At 47.7% G+C, this 17,251-nt stretch overlaps 2 protein-coding genes across 3 annotated transcripts in view; both read left to right on the forward strand.

Annotated features, from left to right (window-relative positions):
- Positions 1–17,251, forward strand: part of LOC139408905 (rab GTPase-activating protein 1) — a 131,205-nt gene that overhangs the window by 87,260 nt on the left and 26,694 nt on the right. For both annotated transcript variants that reach the window (XM_071153348.1, XM_071153349.1), the window contains 5 exons: positions 11,374–11,487; positions 12,462–12,536; positions 14,168–14,293; positions 14,505–14,648; positions 17,067–17,108. In XM_071153348.1, coding sequence (XP_071009449.1) covers positions 11,374–11,487; positions 12,462–12,536; positions 14,168–14,293; positions 14,505–14,648; positions 17,067–17,108 — 501 coding nt within the window. The remainder of the gene's footprint in view (positions 1–11,373; positions 11,488–12,461; positions 12,537–14,167; positions 14,294–14,504; positions 14,649–17,066; positions 17,109–17,251) is intronic.
- LOC139410059 (probable G-protein coupled receptor 21) lies at positions 66–2,449 on the forward strand. The gene has a single exon (XM_071155495.1). The coding sequence runs from the start codon at positions 968–970 to the stop codon at positions 2,057–2,059; it is 1,092 nt and encodes a 363-aa protein (XP_071011596.1). The 5' UTR covers positions 66–967; the 3' UTR covers positions 2,060–2,449.

Consider the following 17,251-nt stretch of genomic DNA (forward strand, 5'->3'; position numbering starts at 1 on the left):
ACGGAGACCGAGACCGCGAGACAGAGACCGAGAGAGCGAAAGAGAGAGAGACAGAGCCCAAAGGAGAGAGAGACAGAGTGAGAGAAACAAGGCTGAATCAACTCCACAGAAGAGAGAGAGAGACTGGGTTTCTGCATCGGTATGCCTGCTCCTGCTCTCTCATTTCCACCATATGCCGCTGCTGCCTCTCTGAGGAGACCTGGATGCCAATCGCCTGCTTGAGGCTACTCCTTCATCCTCAATCATTTACATGTAACATTTATACTCTCTGTTCCCGGCGTGAGAGAGACTGGGAGAGCCTGAGTGAGAAGAGTGGATGACAATATCCTTACTTTTCTCTTTTCTGCTGAAGTTCCTGCGGCGATTAGCAGAGCGGGTGGTTTCGACTCTTTGGACACTATCCGTCTGAGCTGTCCGTGTTTGGAGAAAAAGACTGAAAGGAGAGGACACAACATTCTCCGGGAAACATCGCACTCCATATCACCTGAGATATTGGGGAACGTGTGACTGCATTTTTATGAGACAAACCGGTATTATAGTAAGTGAAGATGATAAGTTGTTTGACCTTTTTGATTATATATTTCCCCCCTGCTCTTCATGCAGCAGGCACACAGCGCTGCACGTGTTGGCTGTGTCTTTTCTGAGGAGAGAACGAGAAGTAGGATGAGAGCCTGCCAGAGTATTTGTCCTCTGCTATCTGTGTCCTTCTCTGTGTGACTCGTCTGTGTCTGTGCAGTGAGGGGTGCCCTGGGAGACTCCCTAGTCTCTGATCGTGGGCGAGGGCTAGTCCTCAACATTGCTGCTGACATGGCAGAGGGAACACAGCTCCTCTCTTTGGGGCACCGGCCTGGTCTGCTGCTGAGCTAGGACTTGGACCAGCCATTGACCATCCCCGGCCAAGTTCCAGTCCTCTGTCTCTGGATCTGGTTTCAGAACAGGGGCTTTCAGAAGGCTCCCTGGCTGCAAGATGAACTCTTCCTTGGACCTGCTGGACCTTGAGCTCCTGAACCAGAGCGGCTCTCCTTTCTGCCTCCTAGACATGGGCTACTCCCAGATCTTCAACACCTGTCTTTTAGAGGTGGCCATCATCTTGCTCCTCACAGTTCTCATCATCTCTGGCAACCTGGTGGTGATCTTTGTCTTCCACTGTGCTCCACTGCTCCACCACCACACCACCAGCGCCTTCATCCAGACCATGGCCTACGCAGACTTGTTAGTTGGGGTCAGCTGCCTCATCCCTTCCCTCTCCCTCCTCCACCACCTGAAAGGCCTGGATGAAGAGCTCACCTGTAAGGTGTTTGGTTACATGGTTTCCGTGTTGAAGAGCGTTTCCATGGCGTCACTGGCGTGCGTTAGCGTGGACCGCTACATGGCGATAACGCGGCCGCTGTCGTATGCTACACTGGTGACACCGTGCCGGATCCGCGTGTGCATCCTCCTCATCTGGCTCTACTCCGCCCTCATCTTCTTGCCCTCCTTCTTCGGCTGGGGGAAGCCTGGCTACCATGGCGATGTGGTTGAGTGGTGTGCCATGGAGTGGGGGACAAAGCCGCTCTTCACGTCATTCATCGTGGCGCTGCTCTACGTGCCGGCCGCCATGACGGTCTGCTTCACCTACGCCAACATCTTCCGTATCTGCCGGCAACACACAAAGGAGATCAGCGAGCGCCGCGCCCGCTTCAGCCCACAGGAGAGCTCTCTGGGACAGGATGGCCAGCCGCAGCATGCGCCGGCGTGCACGGACAAACGCTACGCCATGGTGCTGTTTCGCATCACCAGCGTTTTCTATCTCCTCTGGCTTCCCTACATCCTGTACTTCCTGTTGGAGAGCGCTGGAATCTACCGTCACCCCGTTGCCTCGTTCCTCACCACCTGGCTGGCTATCAGCAACAGCTTCTGTAACTGTCTGATCTATAGTCTAACCAACAGTGCCTTCCGGAAGGGTTTAAAGCGTCTATGTTCATTCTGCGTGCAGCGTGTGGACAGTAAGAATCCTTTTGGCCCTGGGCCGGGGCACGGACAGGGGCCAGCCTGCACACGCTCCACATGCCATGTGTAGGACCTCCCAGAGACCCGTGTGACGGTCGAGTCAGTGTGTCGTGTTGCTAAAGCACTAAGTGTGTCCCTTGTTGATGCTGAGCTAAGGGGAACAGGCTTCACAGGATGTTGTGTTGCTACGGTTGTTTCCAGACAGTTGGATGTTTGTTGGATGGTTGCGTTCCTGGTCACAGCTGGCTCTGACCGGATCGGCTCCAGGACCCGAGCGCTTTGTGCCCCGCGTGGGAAGTACAGCCCAGCCTCTGCCATGAGAGAGGTAGAACATGGAGGGGGAGTGAGAGTCAGAATAAGGATGTGGAATTACAGTACCCTAACCTTTGACTCCAGTTACGGATGACAGAGCTATGGCTACATTGTGTCAGCGTTTTGCCGTGGATGTAGGGTTAGTTGATTGAACACCTCCCTTCTGACAGTACTTGCCAAAAACACAAACTGTAAGAACACAAGAACACATGTTCTTGTGGGAAAAATATGTTTGAGACTGTGTATCTTCCTAGCAGTTTGTGAAACAATGTGTATTTGTGCCATGACTACAGTGTATTAAATGCAACAAAGTACTCACATAATTTTTTTTTAAAAACGGAAAAACACTTTAATACTGAGCTAAGGGGAGCTGTCAATAACTTATTTACATGTTTTCCCTTGTGGTTTTTATTTAAACACAGAAACAGAATATTTATAATATTGTGCTCTGAAGGGTGCAGCAAGCTCAGACTCTGAAGAGAAGCAAGTACTCCATAATTAATTTATATCTGGGCTGTTCTGAGGCAGAGGTACGGGCAGAGAAAGGGAGGACCACTTTATTTGGAGGTTTAAACACCAGGACGAGTTTACTCCCGAGGGATCAGAGTAATCATTGACTGGATGACTTTTGTTTCAACAAGCTTCCTTATCATCAGAGCCTGTCTGACTCTGTAACCAAAGTACATTGCAGACAGACAGTACGTTCCAGTTCACTTATGAGGAGAATGTGGTCGTTGTGTCAAAGCAGAAGATTGATTGAAAATTGATTGTTTGAGTTTCAGAGTGGTTTATCATCTCCAAAGTGTTGCCCCATTGTCTGTTGCATCCGGTATTAACAAGCCAATACCAATGGGCCTGATTAGTGACCTTTACTGTCTTCATTATCTAAGATTTTTCTGATGAGACTTTCTAAAAGAAAGAGTGAGCAAACATCCACATCTAATTATTTTTTTCGATGTCAAATTTTCTCTTCCAATTATCTGGTTACTCAATGTGGTCTCAGGGCAATTCGTATTATTCTGTACATACATCTGAGACATTTCTTTTAGTATGCTATATTACTTTACATTATGAATGCAATTGCGGTTGTACAGTATCATGTGATTATAAGATATGGTCAAAAGTATCATTTGTCTTACCCGGCCGTACAATAGCATACGAATTGGATTAATTAATTTATCATATGTCTTGGGGGGGATGTATAGTATTATGCGTCTTTCTCTGAGGCCAGGTTGCTTGTTGCGCCATTACAACAAAGGAGAATGATGAGAATCATTTACTTTGGTGGTTAGGTGACAACAATTGCGTCAAGTTGGAAGTAAAAAAAAAAAAGTTAATAGCAGCCTAAAATACGATAGCAAACCTTTTAATGTGTGCACGATGAATTTTTTTGTTATTATTTGTGAATTTATCTTTGATAGTATGTGCTTGTTTCGGTGCGTTAACGTCTCTGCAATGCTCTTTCCCTGCCGTGGAAAATAGACTCAAGCGATCCCCGCTTTCGCGGACGTGCTGCTTTTTCAGGTTGCATAGCATGTCTCATAGGTCATCGTGAGTTGTTAAACTGCGGCTCGCGTTAACGGTGACGTGACGGCATTATCTTTTGGCCATGGGTTAATGACCGTGAATGTTGAGAAAGCTGTGAGCTGCTGTCAGCTGAGGAACATCGGCCCCTGGCCAAGTGTCGTAAAGTATTGTCTGCATAGTAATGCAGCCCCACATGTTTTTGTGTTACTGCATACATTCCAATTGGCACCCTATTCTCTAAATAGTGCACTACTTTTGACCAGGACCAATAGGGCTCTGGTCAAAAGTAGTGTAGTAGAAAGGGAATTAGGGTGCCATTTGGGATGTATGCGGTAACACAAGAACCTGTGGGGCTGCATTACTTTACAGTATAATGAAACAGATAGAAATTAAGATCTCAATGTTCAACTGTTTTCGGTCCAATGTTACTAGTTATTTATTAGACCTTTCACAGGCTTTGGCCTCTTGAATCTTTTCACTCTTTTTATGGTAGCCTGCTCCTCCATTTTGGAGCAAATGTACAATATACTTAGTAGCTTTACTTTCTTAGTTGACCAAAGTTAAATGTGTGTTTAGATGTTATATATTTCAAAAAGAACGAGACGGAATGAGAGATGTAGAGAGAGATAACGTGCAATTAAAAAAAAAAAAAATGCTTTTGTACGTTTTCATGTTAGGAATTTTGCAGTGATGACGGTATGGACAGACATTGAGTTGGACTACTGTATTGCTAGGCTGCCTCTGCAATGAATACAGTGCTGTTCATCTTTATGTAGGCTAAAGTTCCATGTTACATTTCAAATTTGTACATAGTCTTATGCATGTTTTGCCTACTGTATATATTTGATTAGGTGATTTGAATAAGAAAGCTCACAATTCAAATATTGTCAAACTACAAACACTTTTGGAGACTGTCTTTGCGCAGCCAAAGGGCAGAGTGCAATACGTTCATTGTTCCTCCATTTTGTCCGCTTTATTGAAGAATGTCAACACAGACACATTTTTTTAAAGATCTTTTTTTCCTCCTCTACATTTTACCACCGGTTATTGAAACAATAGATCTGTTTCTCTCTATTGACCATGTGATGTTCCTGAACTGTTGGTGATATTCAGAGTCATCACACGTTGTTCACCACTTTATTACTTTCACATGACTTTCTCCGTGACTCTTCTGCCCTTTGGGGTGTGTGTGTGTGTCTGTGTGTGTCTGTGTGTGCTTTGTATGCTACTATGTTAGATGTGCGAATGCATAGTTTTTTTTATTATTGTTTTTTTAATGTTTGGGTCTTTTTTAGTGTGTTGGATACTGACATGCAGCTCAGTTCTCTCAAAACAAAATATTTGCTCACGGACGTATGCCAAATATCGATTGGGTTTCCTACTATTGTACTTTCAAACAGGCTCTTATTTTGTTCAGATACTGACCACTTAGTATTCCGATGAGGTGGATTTGTACTTCTAAAACAATTCCTTACATTTGTATACCATTTTCCATGCTTTCAGGTTAATGGATTTACTAATATCGTTGTGTATTTAAAAGAGAATTCAGGAAGATAGGAGTTCAACATTTGACAGTATCCCCATCTAGGTGCCGGTTTAGTTGAACTCTATTCAATCCAGCAGTCAGTTGACGGTTCTTTAGAAAGGGGGCAAAACTGGGGGAAAGGTTTCTTGCTTTGCTTGTTTGCTGATGTACGTTTTTGGGACATTTCAATGCCAAAGAACCACGGCAAGTCCTTTTCTTTTTCCTGTGGGAAAACATCAAAGGGCTAGTGATCCCGGGTGGACTCCAAAACTCCCACGATGACCTGCTCTCGACAGTGCCATATTAGGACGTTATGAGACCTGATATGATGCTGGAAACGTCCATGCCAACTCTGGGACAGTTTTGTGGCCCAAGCTTTACTAGAGGACTACACACCCACGCACACAGGGTGCACACACACACACACACACACACACACACACACACACACTGTTTTCCCTTCTGTTATCCAGCATGTCCTTATTGAATTTTCTCATATGTATTTTCTTAATGCTCTAAATTGTCAGGCCAGGCTCTCTTAATGGTTAGCTCATGACCCGACTGTATTAAGTGGCTCAGCTCTTCATCAGATTAAGAGGAGAATGGACGCATTAACAAGAAGGCCGTTTGGCTGGAAATGTCCCAAAACATGGTTGAAAATGTGACTTTAAAAAAAAAATGTATTTAATGTTTAACATTGGTTGAACTCTCTTCAATGTTTAGATTATTCGTCGCAAGTGCTGGGTAAACTGAATGTTGCGGGGGCTTAAACATAATCATGTTCTCTGTGTTATTTAAGGCTAGTTAACTAACTCGGTACCACGAGCCCTTGTAATGATGTCATGTTGTAGAGTTGTCCTGAGATATTTCTATTCTGGTATATTATTCTGCACTGAGCAAATAAATGTGATCTTATCTAAAGGAATCACACTTCCTGCTTGTTATTCTTGCTTTGTGCTTTATGAAAACGTGTGCGTGCTTGTGGGCTCACCGAGCTTGTACACTATATGGGCGTGAGTGTGTGTCAGTGTTACCACAAATGCATACCTGCACATGATGGACACGTGTTTGTGTACGCTATCGACTTATCGTTACCACAAATAGAATACCAGGGATCAGCAATTCACCACATCTTCAGTCTTTCAGGTCCCTGTACATTATGTGTGAAATCAGGCAAAGTTCGTCTGAAGAAGAGCTTCTTTCATATGTGGGTTATTCTTAGCTCCCTGCCTGGAGCCGATAGACTGCTAGCCTGGTTGCTAGCCTGGTAGCTAGCCTGTTAGCTAGCCTGTTAGCTAGCCGGCTGTACAGAGGAAAGGAACAGTACCACACCGAATACACACACAGACAGACACCTCTGCCCAGCCTGGCTCTGTATTCAGGGCCGAGGGTGGCTGTCTGAGGGAGGGCAGGTTACTCCCCCACACAGGGCCTGAGTAGGAAACGAAGGAGAGCCCTCTCTCCCACCCTTCCTCCTCCCCTCCTCCTCTTTCTCTCCCTCCCACCATACTTCCTGGAGTAGGGCTTTCATCGCCCCACTCCAGGTCTCATAATCAACCCTAAGTAAGAAAAACAACATGCCATTTCAGCCATTGTGTTGGGTCAGAATAAACCTGAGCTGTAAACAATGGAGGAACAGGTTAAAGTGCTTCCTACACACACTCACGCACGCACACACACACACACACACGTCTCTCTCCATCACTAACAATGAGCATCACCAAACACTGTTTTTTTTTCTCCCCCCACTCACGCGAAGGCTCTAGATGGACAGAGGCTAATTGGTGTTATGTCACTGGGCTTTTTAAAGTGTCTCAGAGCCCGAGATAACCCTCCCGAACATAAACATGGATCCTTATCAGTGATGGAGACCAATGGCTCACAGGCCTCAGTCCAGCGCAACATCCCTATATCCTTATGTAGTGCACTCCTTTTGACCCCTTAGGGCTCTGGTCAAAAGTAGTGCCCTATATAGGGAATAGGGTGCCATTTGGGACACAGGCATTGATGTTAGCCACCCCCTACTACCCCTAGGGTGTGGCGCAATGGCTGGAAGGAGAGGAGAAGTCCGTCCACCACTTAGGTCTTTGTTTATTCTTATTTTCTTCCGTCCATTCTTCTCCTGCTTGCTTTCTTTTGGTTTCAGTCTTCCTCTTTGGAAGTAGGAACAGAAAGCTTGATGGAGATTAGGGTGGAAGGAGAGAGGGAGTTGGTCGGTTGGGTCCAGTTGTTGCAAAGTTGGTGTACATGACCATAGTACCCTCCAAGCTCGTCATCAAGCTCGAGACCCTGGGTCTCGACCCCGCCCTGTGCAACTGGGTACTGGACTTCCTGACGGGCCGCCCCCAGGTGGTGAGGGTAGGCAACAACATCTCCTCCCCGCTGATCCTCAACACTGGGGCCCCACAAGGGTGCGTTCTGAGCCCTCTCCTGTACTCCCTGTTCACCCACGACTGCGTGGCCACGCACGCCTCCAACTCAATCATCAAGTTTGCGGACGACACAACAGTGGTAGGCTTGATTACCAACAACGACGAGACGGCCTACAGGGAGGAGGTGAGGGCCCTCGGAGTGTGGTGTCAGGAAAATAACCTCACACTCAACGTCAACAAAACTAAGGAGATGATTGTGGACTTCAGGAAACAGCAGAGGGAACACCCCCCTATCCACATCGATGGAACAGTAGTGGAGAGGGTAGCAAGTTTTAAGTTCCTCGGCATACACATCACAGACAAACTGAATTGGTCCACTCACACAGACAGCATCGTGAAGAAGGCGCAGCAGCGCCTCTTCAATCTCAGGAGGCTGAAGAAATTTGGCTTGTCACCAAAAGCACTCACTAACTTCTACAGATGCACAATCGAGAGCATCCTGGCGGGCTGTATCAACGCCTGGTATGGCAACTGCACCGCCCTCAACCGTAAGGCTCTCCAGAGGGTAGTGAGGTCTGCACAACGCATCACCGGGGGCAAACTACCTGCCCTCCAGGACACCTACACCACCCGATGTCACAGGAAGGCCATAAAGATCATCAAGGACATCAACCACCCGAGCCACTGCCTGTTCACCCCGCTATCATCCAGAAGGCGAGGTCAGTACAGGTGCATCAAAGCTGGGACCGAGAGACTGAAAAACAGCTTCTATCTCAAGGCCATCAGACTGTTAAACAGCCACCACTAACACTGAGTGGCTGCTGCCAACACACTGACACTGACTCAACTCCAGCCACACTAATAATGGGAATTGATGGGAAATGATGTAAATATATCACTAGCCACTTTAAACAATGCTACCTTATATAATGTTACTTACCCTACATTATTCATCTCATATGCATACGTATATACTGTACTCTATATCATCGACTGTATCCTTATGTAATACATGTATCACTAGCCACTTTAAACTATGCCACTTTGTTTACATACTCATCTCATTTGTACATACTGTACTCGATACCATCTACTGTATCTTGCCTATGCTGCTCTGTACCATCACTCATTCATATATCCTTATGTACATATTCTTTATCCCCTTACACTGTGTACAAGACAGTAGTTTTGGAATTGTTAGTTAGATTACTTGTTATTACTGCATTGTCGGAACTAGAAGCACAAGCATTTCGCTACACTCGCATTAACATCTGCTAACCATGTGTATGTGACAAATAAAATTTGATTTGATTTGAGTAATAAAGGCATAATTCGCTGATTTTATGAGGGGGGGGGAGAGAGTATATATATATAAAAAAAATAGAGAGATTTATCAGCAGCCCTACTTCCTAGGGCTGTGTCTGTGATGACTAGCTAGACCAACAACAACAAAATGTCCTAAACCAAATGGTCTTCTGATGTGATTTCAGCATTGACATGGACTCAGAACATCAAATGTCATTGTTTCTCTATGAAGAATTGTAATTCGATAGAAAAATTATAAAAACAGGGGGGGAAAATGATCAAGAAAACAGAATTTGGGTAAAGGTAAAAAAAACACAAAAAAACACAGTAGCTCGTGAAATTTTTCATCATTTAAAAGTAGCTCTCATGCTAGAAAAGTGTACCACATTTCTTATACCGATGCTTTTCAATCCTGGAAGAGGAGTGAACGAGGGCGCACACTGCCACACTTCCGGACGATAACTAAAAGTAGTCTGCTGGTGACCAGACATCCAGCCGTAATAAGGGTGCTGGTAACTGTTACCTGGTACTGTAGCTCGTGCTGAATCATTTCCTCTGTGCCGTGCTGAGGACAGTCAGCCAGCCAGTGACTCTCACCGTTATTCTGTAAATACTGTCCGCCATACTGGTCCAGATATCTAGGTTCTGAATCTGCCCCATAGTCACTGGCTGACTGGCTCAGCTCAGTGACTGACTGAGACTGTGTAGCTGTGTGTGGATGCTAGTGACTGTGAGTGGAATATGTGCATTATTTAAATGCTGTTCTGTTCCAGATAAACAGAGCATCAATAATGGAACCCGGGGGTAATTAATATTTGAAAAGGGCGCTGCAGAGTTGTCTGTGTGTGTGTGTGTGTGTGTGTGTCTGTCCGTTTGTGTGCGTGCGTGCGTCCATGCGTGGCGTGTACTCCTGTGCATACGTACGTGTGGGTACTGTAATTACAGTAATTCCATTCCGTGTGGCGCCGCGTCAGAATAGGGATCCCCGGGGGAAACATGTCAATACCGCCTGGGTTCCACTCTGGCTGTCGTAATAAGACCGGTTGCCATCTGACGTGTGTTACTGTAAGGTGAGCACGCTAACATGGAGGGCGGCTGGTCACTGGAGCTGAGCTGAGAGGATGGGATCCATTCACACCCCTGTCTGTGTCATTTAATCTCTTTTTTTCCCCCACATTATAGTATTTCTTATCAAACATACTTTCAATAAAGTTATTTGCATTCACTTTTCCTCTGTAAATAGATTTGTCCGGGAGCAACACTGTTCTATAAGTTATTTAGCTCTTTGTGCCAATGCGGCAGCCAAACCTGCCTGCACGAAAAACAATGCACTGTCCTCGAGACAAAGCGCCAGTCACTGGAGAGACCCCGAGAGACAGGCTGTGCGTGCCAGTCAATGGTACAGAATACATATTAGGTACTTTGTCATTCCTTCTCATGGTACCTCTTAACTGAACACGATAGGGGCGATGAATCATCAAAAGCGGGCTGGGAGACCATTGGGTGAAACTCGGCTGCAAGGGGATCTTCCAGCAAGACAACCCCAAGCACACATCAAAAATCTACAAAGAAATGGTTCATTGACCACAAGTCTCCGGCCTTGAACCCCATTTCAAAACCTGTGGTTTGAATTGAAGAGGGGAAGTCCGTAAGAGCAGACGAAGGATATCAAGGATCTGGAAAGATTCTGTATGGAGGAATGGTCTTAGATCCCTCCTACGATCCCAATCTAATAAAGCATTTGAGAAAAAGGCGCAGTGACCTTATCTTGTCAAAGGGGGGGGTGCTGGAGTATTGATTTAAAATAGGGGATCCTATTATCTTGATCCTTATCCCTTTTTTTAATTTAAATTTGTTAAGCAAAATCTCTTTCTCTGAGCAATTGTATCAGTATAAAATATATCGCGTTTTGTTTTTTGTTTTGTTTTGCATAGTGTTATTTATGTTACAGTATCCAGGCCCCTTTATTCCGGGCCCCACTGTATGCTGTGTTCTGGGGCCTTTCCTCTCCCCTCCCATCCCCAATCTCCTCTCCCAGAGAGACAAACTGAGAGGCTGCATTTACCATAGAACACTGTCCCCTGGTGGAGCCAGGGCAGAAAAGTCTGTTGACTGGTCTGGTATTGTGATGTGGACGATTTTGTACCGTTTGCTTCCTTACTCTTCAGTTGGTTGGATTCCTTAGGCGCTGACTGGACTTTATGTACAGAGTCCGTGGTTAATTGGGGAAGATCTAACTCCAGGGGAACAGCCACTCTAAATGTAACTCTATGGACTTCACTGATTGTTTCCTTTCTCTCGTTCCCTCTTTTTCTCCCCTTTTCCCTTGTCTGACCCTCCCAGGAGTCTCCCCAGGACAGTGCCATCACCAGAGACATCAACAGGACTTTCCCAGCTCACGACTATTTCAAGGACACTGGAGGAGACGGCCAAGACTCACTCTACAAGATCTGCAAGGTGAGGATAGGAGGGAGCAGTAGGAGAAGAAGAAAGATGAATTATCCCCGAGGGGGAAATGGCCTCGCTTCAGAATCGTACAAATTGCATTACAACACATTACTAGGAGGGGGACGGTCCCACAACTGCTCAAAGATTGGCTGGAATATGAAGCGGAGAAAAACAAAAACCGGGAGCCAAAAAAAGCTGTAGCTACCAGCCAATGAGCAGTAAGCACTCCGCCATCGACACTGTATTATTATTGACGGGAAAAGTTTGGTTTTTGATTCAGATACTAATTACGGAAGTGTGTCAGTGGGGCTAACAATTTCAAAAGGATCAACTGAGGCCCAGGTTCCCAAAAATGATTCAACTGAGTCGATGTTTTGGTTGGAGTCTTCTCTGCTGGCCAGGGGGTCTCGATCCATCATTGAACGTTGACCAAGAAGCAGTGTTTCTGTATGCTCTCGATTCTCTGTGACTGCTAGAAAGTTGTGTGTGTGTGTGTGTGTGTGTGTGTGTGTGTGCGCGTGTGCGTGCGCGTCTGCTCTCCCTGTACGTTTGATCCATATCGGTTGTACCGCTGCGTTTCAGCATTGACTGTTTCAGCCGGACAGCTCATCATTATAACAGGGTTTACAGAGTAGCTTAGAAGGCTACTGCTCAGACCTCCCCCTCCCTCTCTCTCTCTCTCTCTCTCTCGATCTCCAGAGTCCAGGGAGTTTATTATGTCGTCCGATACGACCAATGGTAATTCTCCGGAGAGTTGTAAGTGGATCCAATGGCTCGTTGGGTTTGATTTCGGCGTCTTAATGCGTCACTGTCAATGTTGACAGTTCTGTACGGCGTGCGCTCTTTGGATTAAAGCAGCATGATGAATTACCATGTTGTTATTCTTTTATTGTAATACAGAGAATGTACTTTACAATCGCACTAACAACCCGTCTCTGGTCCTGTCTCTAACGTTGCGCGTTGTGCTCCTCTCTCCTCCCCAGGCCTACTCAGTGTATGATGAGGAGATTGGCTACTGCCAGGGGCAGTCTTTCCTGGCTGCGGTGCTGCTGCTGCACGTGAGTTACACATGGCAACAGCAGAGCTGGGAGCTGATCGAGACACGCGGTATCTCTCTCTCTCTCTTTCTTTCTTTCTCTCTTTCTCTCTCTCCCCCCGCCCCCTCTCTCTCTCCCCCTCTCTCTCTCTCTCTTTCTTTCTTTCTCTCTTTCTCTCTCTCTCCCCCCCTCTCTCTCTCCCTCTCTCTCTCTCCCCCTCTCTCTCTTTCTCTCTCCCCCCCTCTCTCCCTTTCTCTCTCTCTCTCTCTCTCTCTCTCTCTCTCTCTCCTTCTCTCTCCCTCTCTCTCTCTCTCTCTCTCTCTCTCCCTCTCTCCCTCCCTCTCCCTCCCTCTCTCTCTCTCTCTCTCTCCCTCCCTCCCCCCCCCTCTCTCTCTCTCTCTTTCCCTCTCCTCACCGGCTCAGTTCTGTGATGGAGTGCTCTAGGCTGGAGGTGGTTCAGGGCAGATGTCTCATCCCTCCCTCTCAGCAATCACAAGTGCCAGAGCGCTCTCTGATTTAAAACACTGACCCCTAGTGGATAGACAGTGAACTGCACTGTCCTGTTATTATTTCAGGGATACATGAACTTTCAGGCTAAGTACCTAGATGGCCTATGGTGAACAAGTCAGACATCAAGAGATGCCTCTCCTTTTTAACCTAAACGAAAGGTTTTTGATGTATGAAGTCAGATCTGATGCATTATTTAAGTACTGTTCAAATTAGATCGATGTGTAGGACAGTAAACATTGATGCAGATATGTCCCAGCCCAGTGTTTAATTTCAACATTATTTATCGAGGCAAGTCAGTTCAGAACAAATTCTTATTCGCAATGACGGCCTACCAAAAAGCAAAAGGCCTCCTGCGGGGACGGGGGATAAAAATATAAATATTTAGGACAAAACAGACATCACAAGAGACACCCCCAACACTACATAAAGAGAGACCTCAGATGACAACATAGCATGGCAGCAACACATGACAACACAGCATGGTAGCAACACAGCATAGTAGCAACACAACATGGCAGCAGCACAGGGTACACACATTTTTGGGCACAGACGACAGCAGCAAGAAGGCATAGACGACAATGCATCACGCGAAGCAGCCACAACTGTCAGTAAGAGTGTCCGTGATTGAGTCTTTGAATGAAGAGATTGAGATAAAACTGTCCAGTTTGAGTGTTTGTTGCAGCTCGTTCCAGTCGCGAGCTGCAGCGAACTGAAAAGACGAGCGACCCAGGGATGTGTGCGCTTTGGGGACCTTTAACAGAATGTGACTGGCAGAACGGGTTTTGTATGTGGAGGATGAGGGCTACAGTACTGTAGGTATCTCAGATTTGTAAAACTTTTTTTTAACTAGGCAAGTCAATTAAGAACAAATTCTTATTTACAATGACGGCCGCCCTATGGGACTCCCAATCACGGCCGGTTGTGATACAGCCTGGAATCGAACCAGGGTCTGTAGTGTCACCTCTAGCACTGAGATGCAGTGCGTTAGATCGCTGCGCCACTCGGGAACCCAACATAGGGGGGAGTGAGGCCTAAGAGGGTTTTAGAAATAAGCATCAACCAGTGGGTCCCGTACAGTGTGTGCTTGTGATTGCTGATGTACCTACTGTATGTACTCTCTCTCTCTCTGTACCCCTGTCTAGATGCCTGAGGAGCAGGCCTTTAGTGTCCTGGTCAAGATCATGTTTGACTATGGACTCAGGGAGCTCTTCAAGCAGAACTTTGAGGATCTACACTGCAAGTTCTTCCAGCTGGAGCGACTCATGCAGGTGAGATGGCGTGCGTGCGTGCTGAGTCCCGTGTAGGCTCAGTGTAACAAATGTGTGATACTCTCTGTGTTTCTCTACCTACTGTTACTGTAGTAATTGTTCTGCTGTATCTCTCTCTCTCTCTCTCTCTCTCTCTGTGTATCAGGAGTACACTGCTGCTGTTGATGCTTACTTTCGGGTAACGATTTCTTTCTTTCTCTGTCTCTAACAGGAGTACATCCCAGACTTGTATAACCACTTCCTGAACGTGGGTCTGGAGGCTCATATGTACGCCTCTCAGTGGTTCCTCACGCTCTTCACAGCCAAGTTCCCCCTCTACATGGTGTTCCACATCATAGACCTGCTTCTCTGTGAGGTATCTATCTATCTCCCTCTAGCCCGATACACTCTGCTCTCTCCCTAACCCTCGCCTCATCCCTAACCCTCGTTCCCCTCCCCCTCCCTAACCCTCGTTCCCCTCCCCTCTCCCTAATCCTCGTTCCCCTCTCCCTAACCCTCGTTCCCCTCTCCGTAACCCTCACCCCTAACCCTCACTCTTCTTCATCACCCTCACACCTCTCCCTCAACCCAAACCCCTCTTCCGAACCCCTAACCTCTCACCTCTCTCCCAAACCCCGTACCCCTCTCCCTAACCCTCACCTTTCTCCGTCACCTCTCTCCCTAACCATCACCTCTCTCCCTAACCATCACCTCTCTCCCTAACCCTCACCTTTCTTCCTAACACTCACCATCTTTCTTACACCTCTCCTTAACTCTCTCCCCTCTTCCTAAACCTCCTTAACCCTCAACTCTCTCTCTAACCATAACATTCACCCTTCGTCCTTACCCATCTCCCTAACCCTCACCCTTCTTCCAAACACTCACCCCTCTCCCTAAACATCACCGCTCTTCCTTACCTATCTCCCTAATCCTCACCCTTCTCCCTAACCCTCACCCCTCTCCATAACCCTCACCCCCTTCCATAACCCTCACCGCTCTCCCTAAACCTCACCGCTCTCCATAACCCTCACCCCTCTCCATAACCCTCACCCCCTTCCATAACCCTCACCGCTCTCCCTAACCCTCACCCCTCTCCATAACCCTCACCCCCTTCCATAACCCTCACCGCTCTCCCTAAACCTCACCGCTCTCCCTAATCCTGACCCTAACCTCACACGTCTCCCTAACCCTCACCTCGCCCCTCAACCCTCTCCCTAACCCCCACCCTGACCCCTAACCCTCACCGCCCTCCCTAAACCTCACCTCTCTCCCTCAACCCTCTCCCTAATCCTGACCTCTAATCCTCTCCCTAACCCCCACCCTGACCTCTAACCCCTAACCCTCACCCCCTCCCTAACCCCTAACCCTCACCTCTCTCCCTAACTCCCTAACCCTCACGGCTCTCCCTAACCCTCTCCCCTCCCTAATCGTAACCCTCACATCTCTCCCTAATCCTGACCTCTAATCCTCACCCCTCTCCCTAACCCTCACCTTTCTCCCTAACCCTCACCTTTCTCCCTAACCCTCACCTCTCTACCTCAACCCTCTCCCTAACCCTCACCCCTCTCTCCCTAACCCTCAACCCTCTCTCCCTAACCCTCAACCCTCTCCCTAACCCCCATCCTGACCTCTAACCCTCACCCCTCTCCCTAACCCTCTCCCTGACCCTCACCCCTCTCCCTGACCCCTCTCCCTAACTTCTAACCCTCTCCCTAACTTCTAACCCTCACCGCTCTCCCTAACCCTCACCCCTCTCCATAACCCTCACCCCCTTCCATAACCCTCACCGCTCTCCCTAAACCTCACCGCTCTCCCTAATCCTGACCCTAACCTCACACGTCTCCCTAACCCTCACCTCGCCCCTCAACCCTCTCCCTAACCCCCACCCTGACCTCTAACCCCTAACCCTCACCGCCCTCCCTAAACCTCACCTCTCTCCCTCAACCCTCTCCCTAATCCTGACCTCTAATCCTCTCCCTAACCCCCACCCTGACCTCTAACCCCTAACCCTCACCCCCTCCCTAACCCCTAACCCTCACCTCTCTCCCTAACTCCCTAACCCTCACGGCTCTCCCTAACCCTCTCCCCTCCCTAATCGTAACCCTGACATCTCTCCCTAATCCTGACCTCTAATCCTCACCCCTCTCCCTAACCCTCACCTTTCTCCCTAACCCTCACCTTTCTCCCTAACCCTCACCTCTCTACCTCAACCCTCTCCCTAACCCTCACCCCTCTCTCCCTAACCCTCAACCTTCTCTCCCTAACCCTCAACCCTCTCCCTAACCCCCATCCTGACCTCTAACCCTCACCCCTCTCCCTAACCCTCTTCCTGACCCTCACCCCTCTCCCTAACCCTCTCCCTGACCCTCACCCCTCTCCCTGACCCCTCTCCCTAACTTCTAACCCTCTCCCTAACTTCTAACCCTCACCCCTCTCCCTAACCCTCACCCCTCTCCCTAACCCCTCGTCCTAACCTTACATGTTCCACATAGACCTGCTACTCTGTGAGGTATTGTACTGTACTTGCCCCATCTGGACCTCTTCCTCTATTTACCCTTCTAATTCTGTGTTTCTACCCCCACTTCCTTTCTCTCTTTCTGGACTCAATCCCCCTTTCTCTGTCTTCCCCTAACCCTCTCCCACTATCTTTCTACTCTCAACTTCCTCTACATTCCGTCTCTCTACCAACCCTCTCCCTCTGTTTATTTCTAGTCTCCCACGTGCCTCTCCTCTCCCCGCTTACCTCTGCTCTGTTCAGTAACACAGTCTTTATTTTCTCTTCTGTCTCGCTCAGGGCATCAGTGTGATCTTCAATGTGGCTCTGGCTCTCCTGAAGGTGAGTTGCTGCCTCTGTGGAGACCTACACACGCGCACACAAACCGCCAGCCACGAGGCCGTGTTACCACAGCGGCGCACCGCAAGCTTAGACATAGAGCTGAGGCTTCGATTTCATTCTAATCACATACACACACACACACA

The sequence above is a fragment of the Oncorhynchus clarkii genome, chromosome 5 (assembly GCF_045791955.1).
Source record: "Oncorhynchus clarkii lewisi isolate Uvic-CL-2024 chromosome 5, UVic_Ocla_1.0, whole genome shotgun sequence".
In the NCBI taxonomy this organism is placed as follows: domain Eukaryota; kingdom Metazoa; phylum Chordata; class Actinopteri; order Salmoniformes; family Salmonidae; genus Oncorhynchus; species Oncorhynchus clarkii.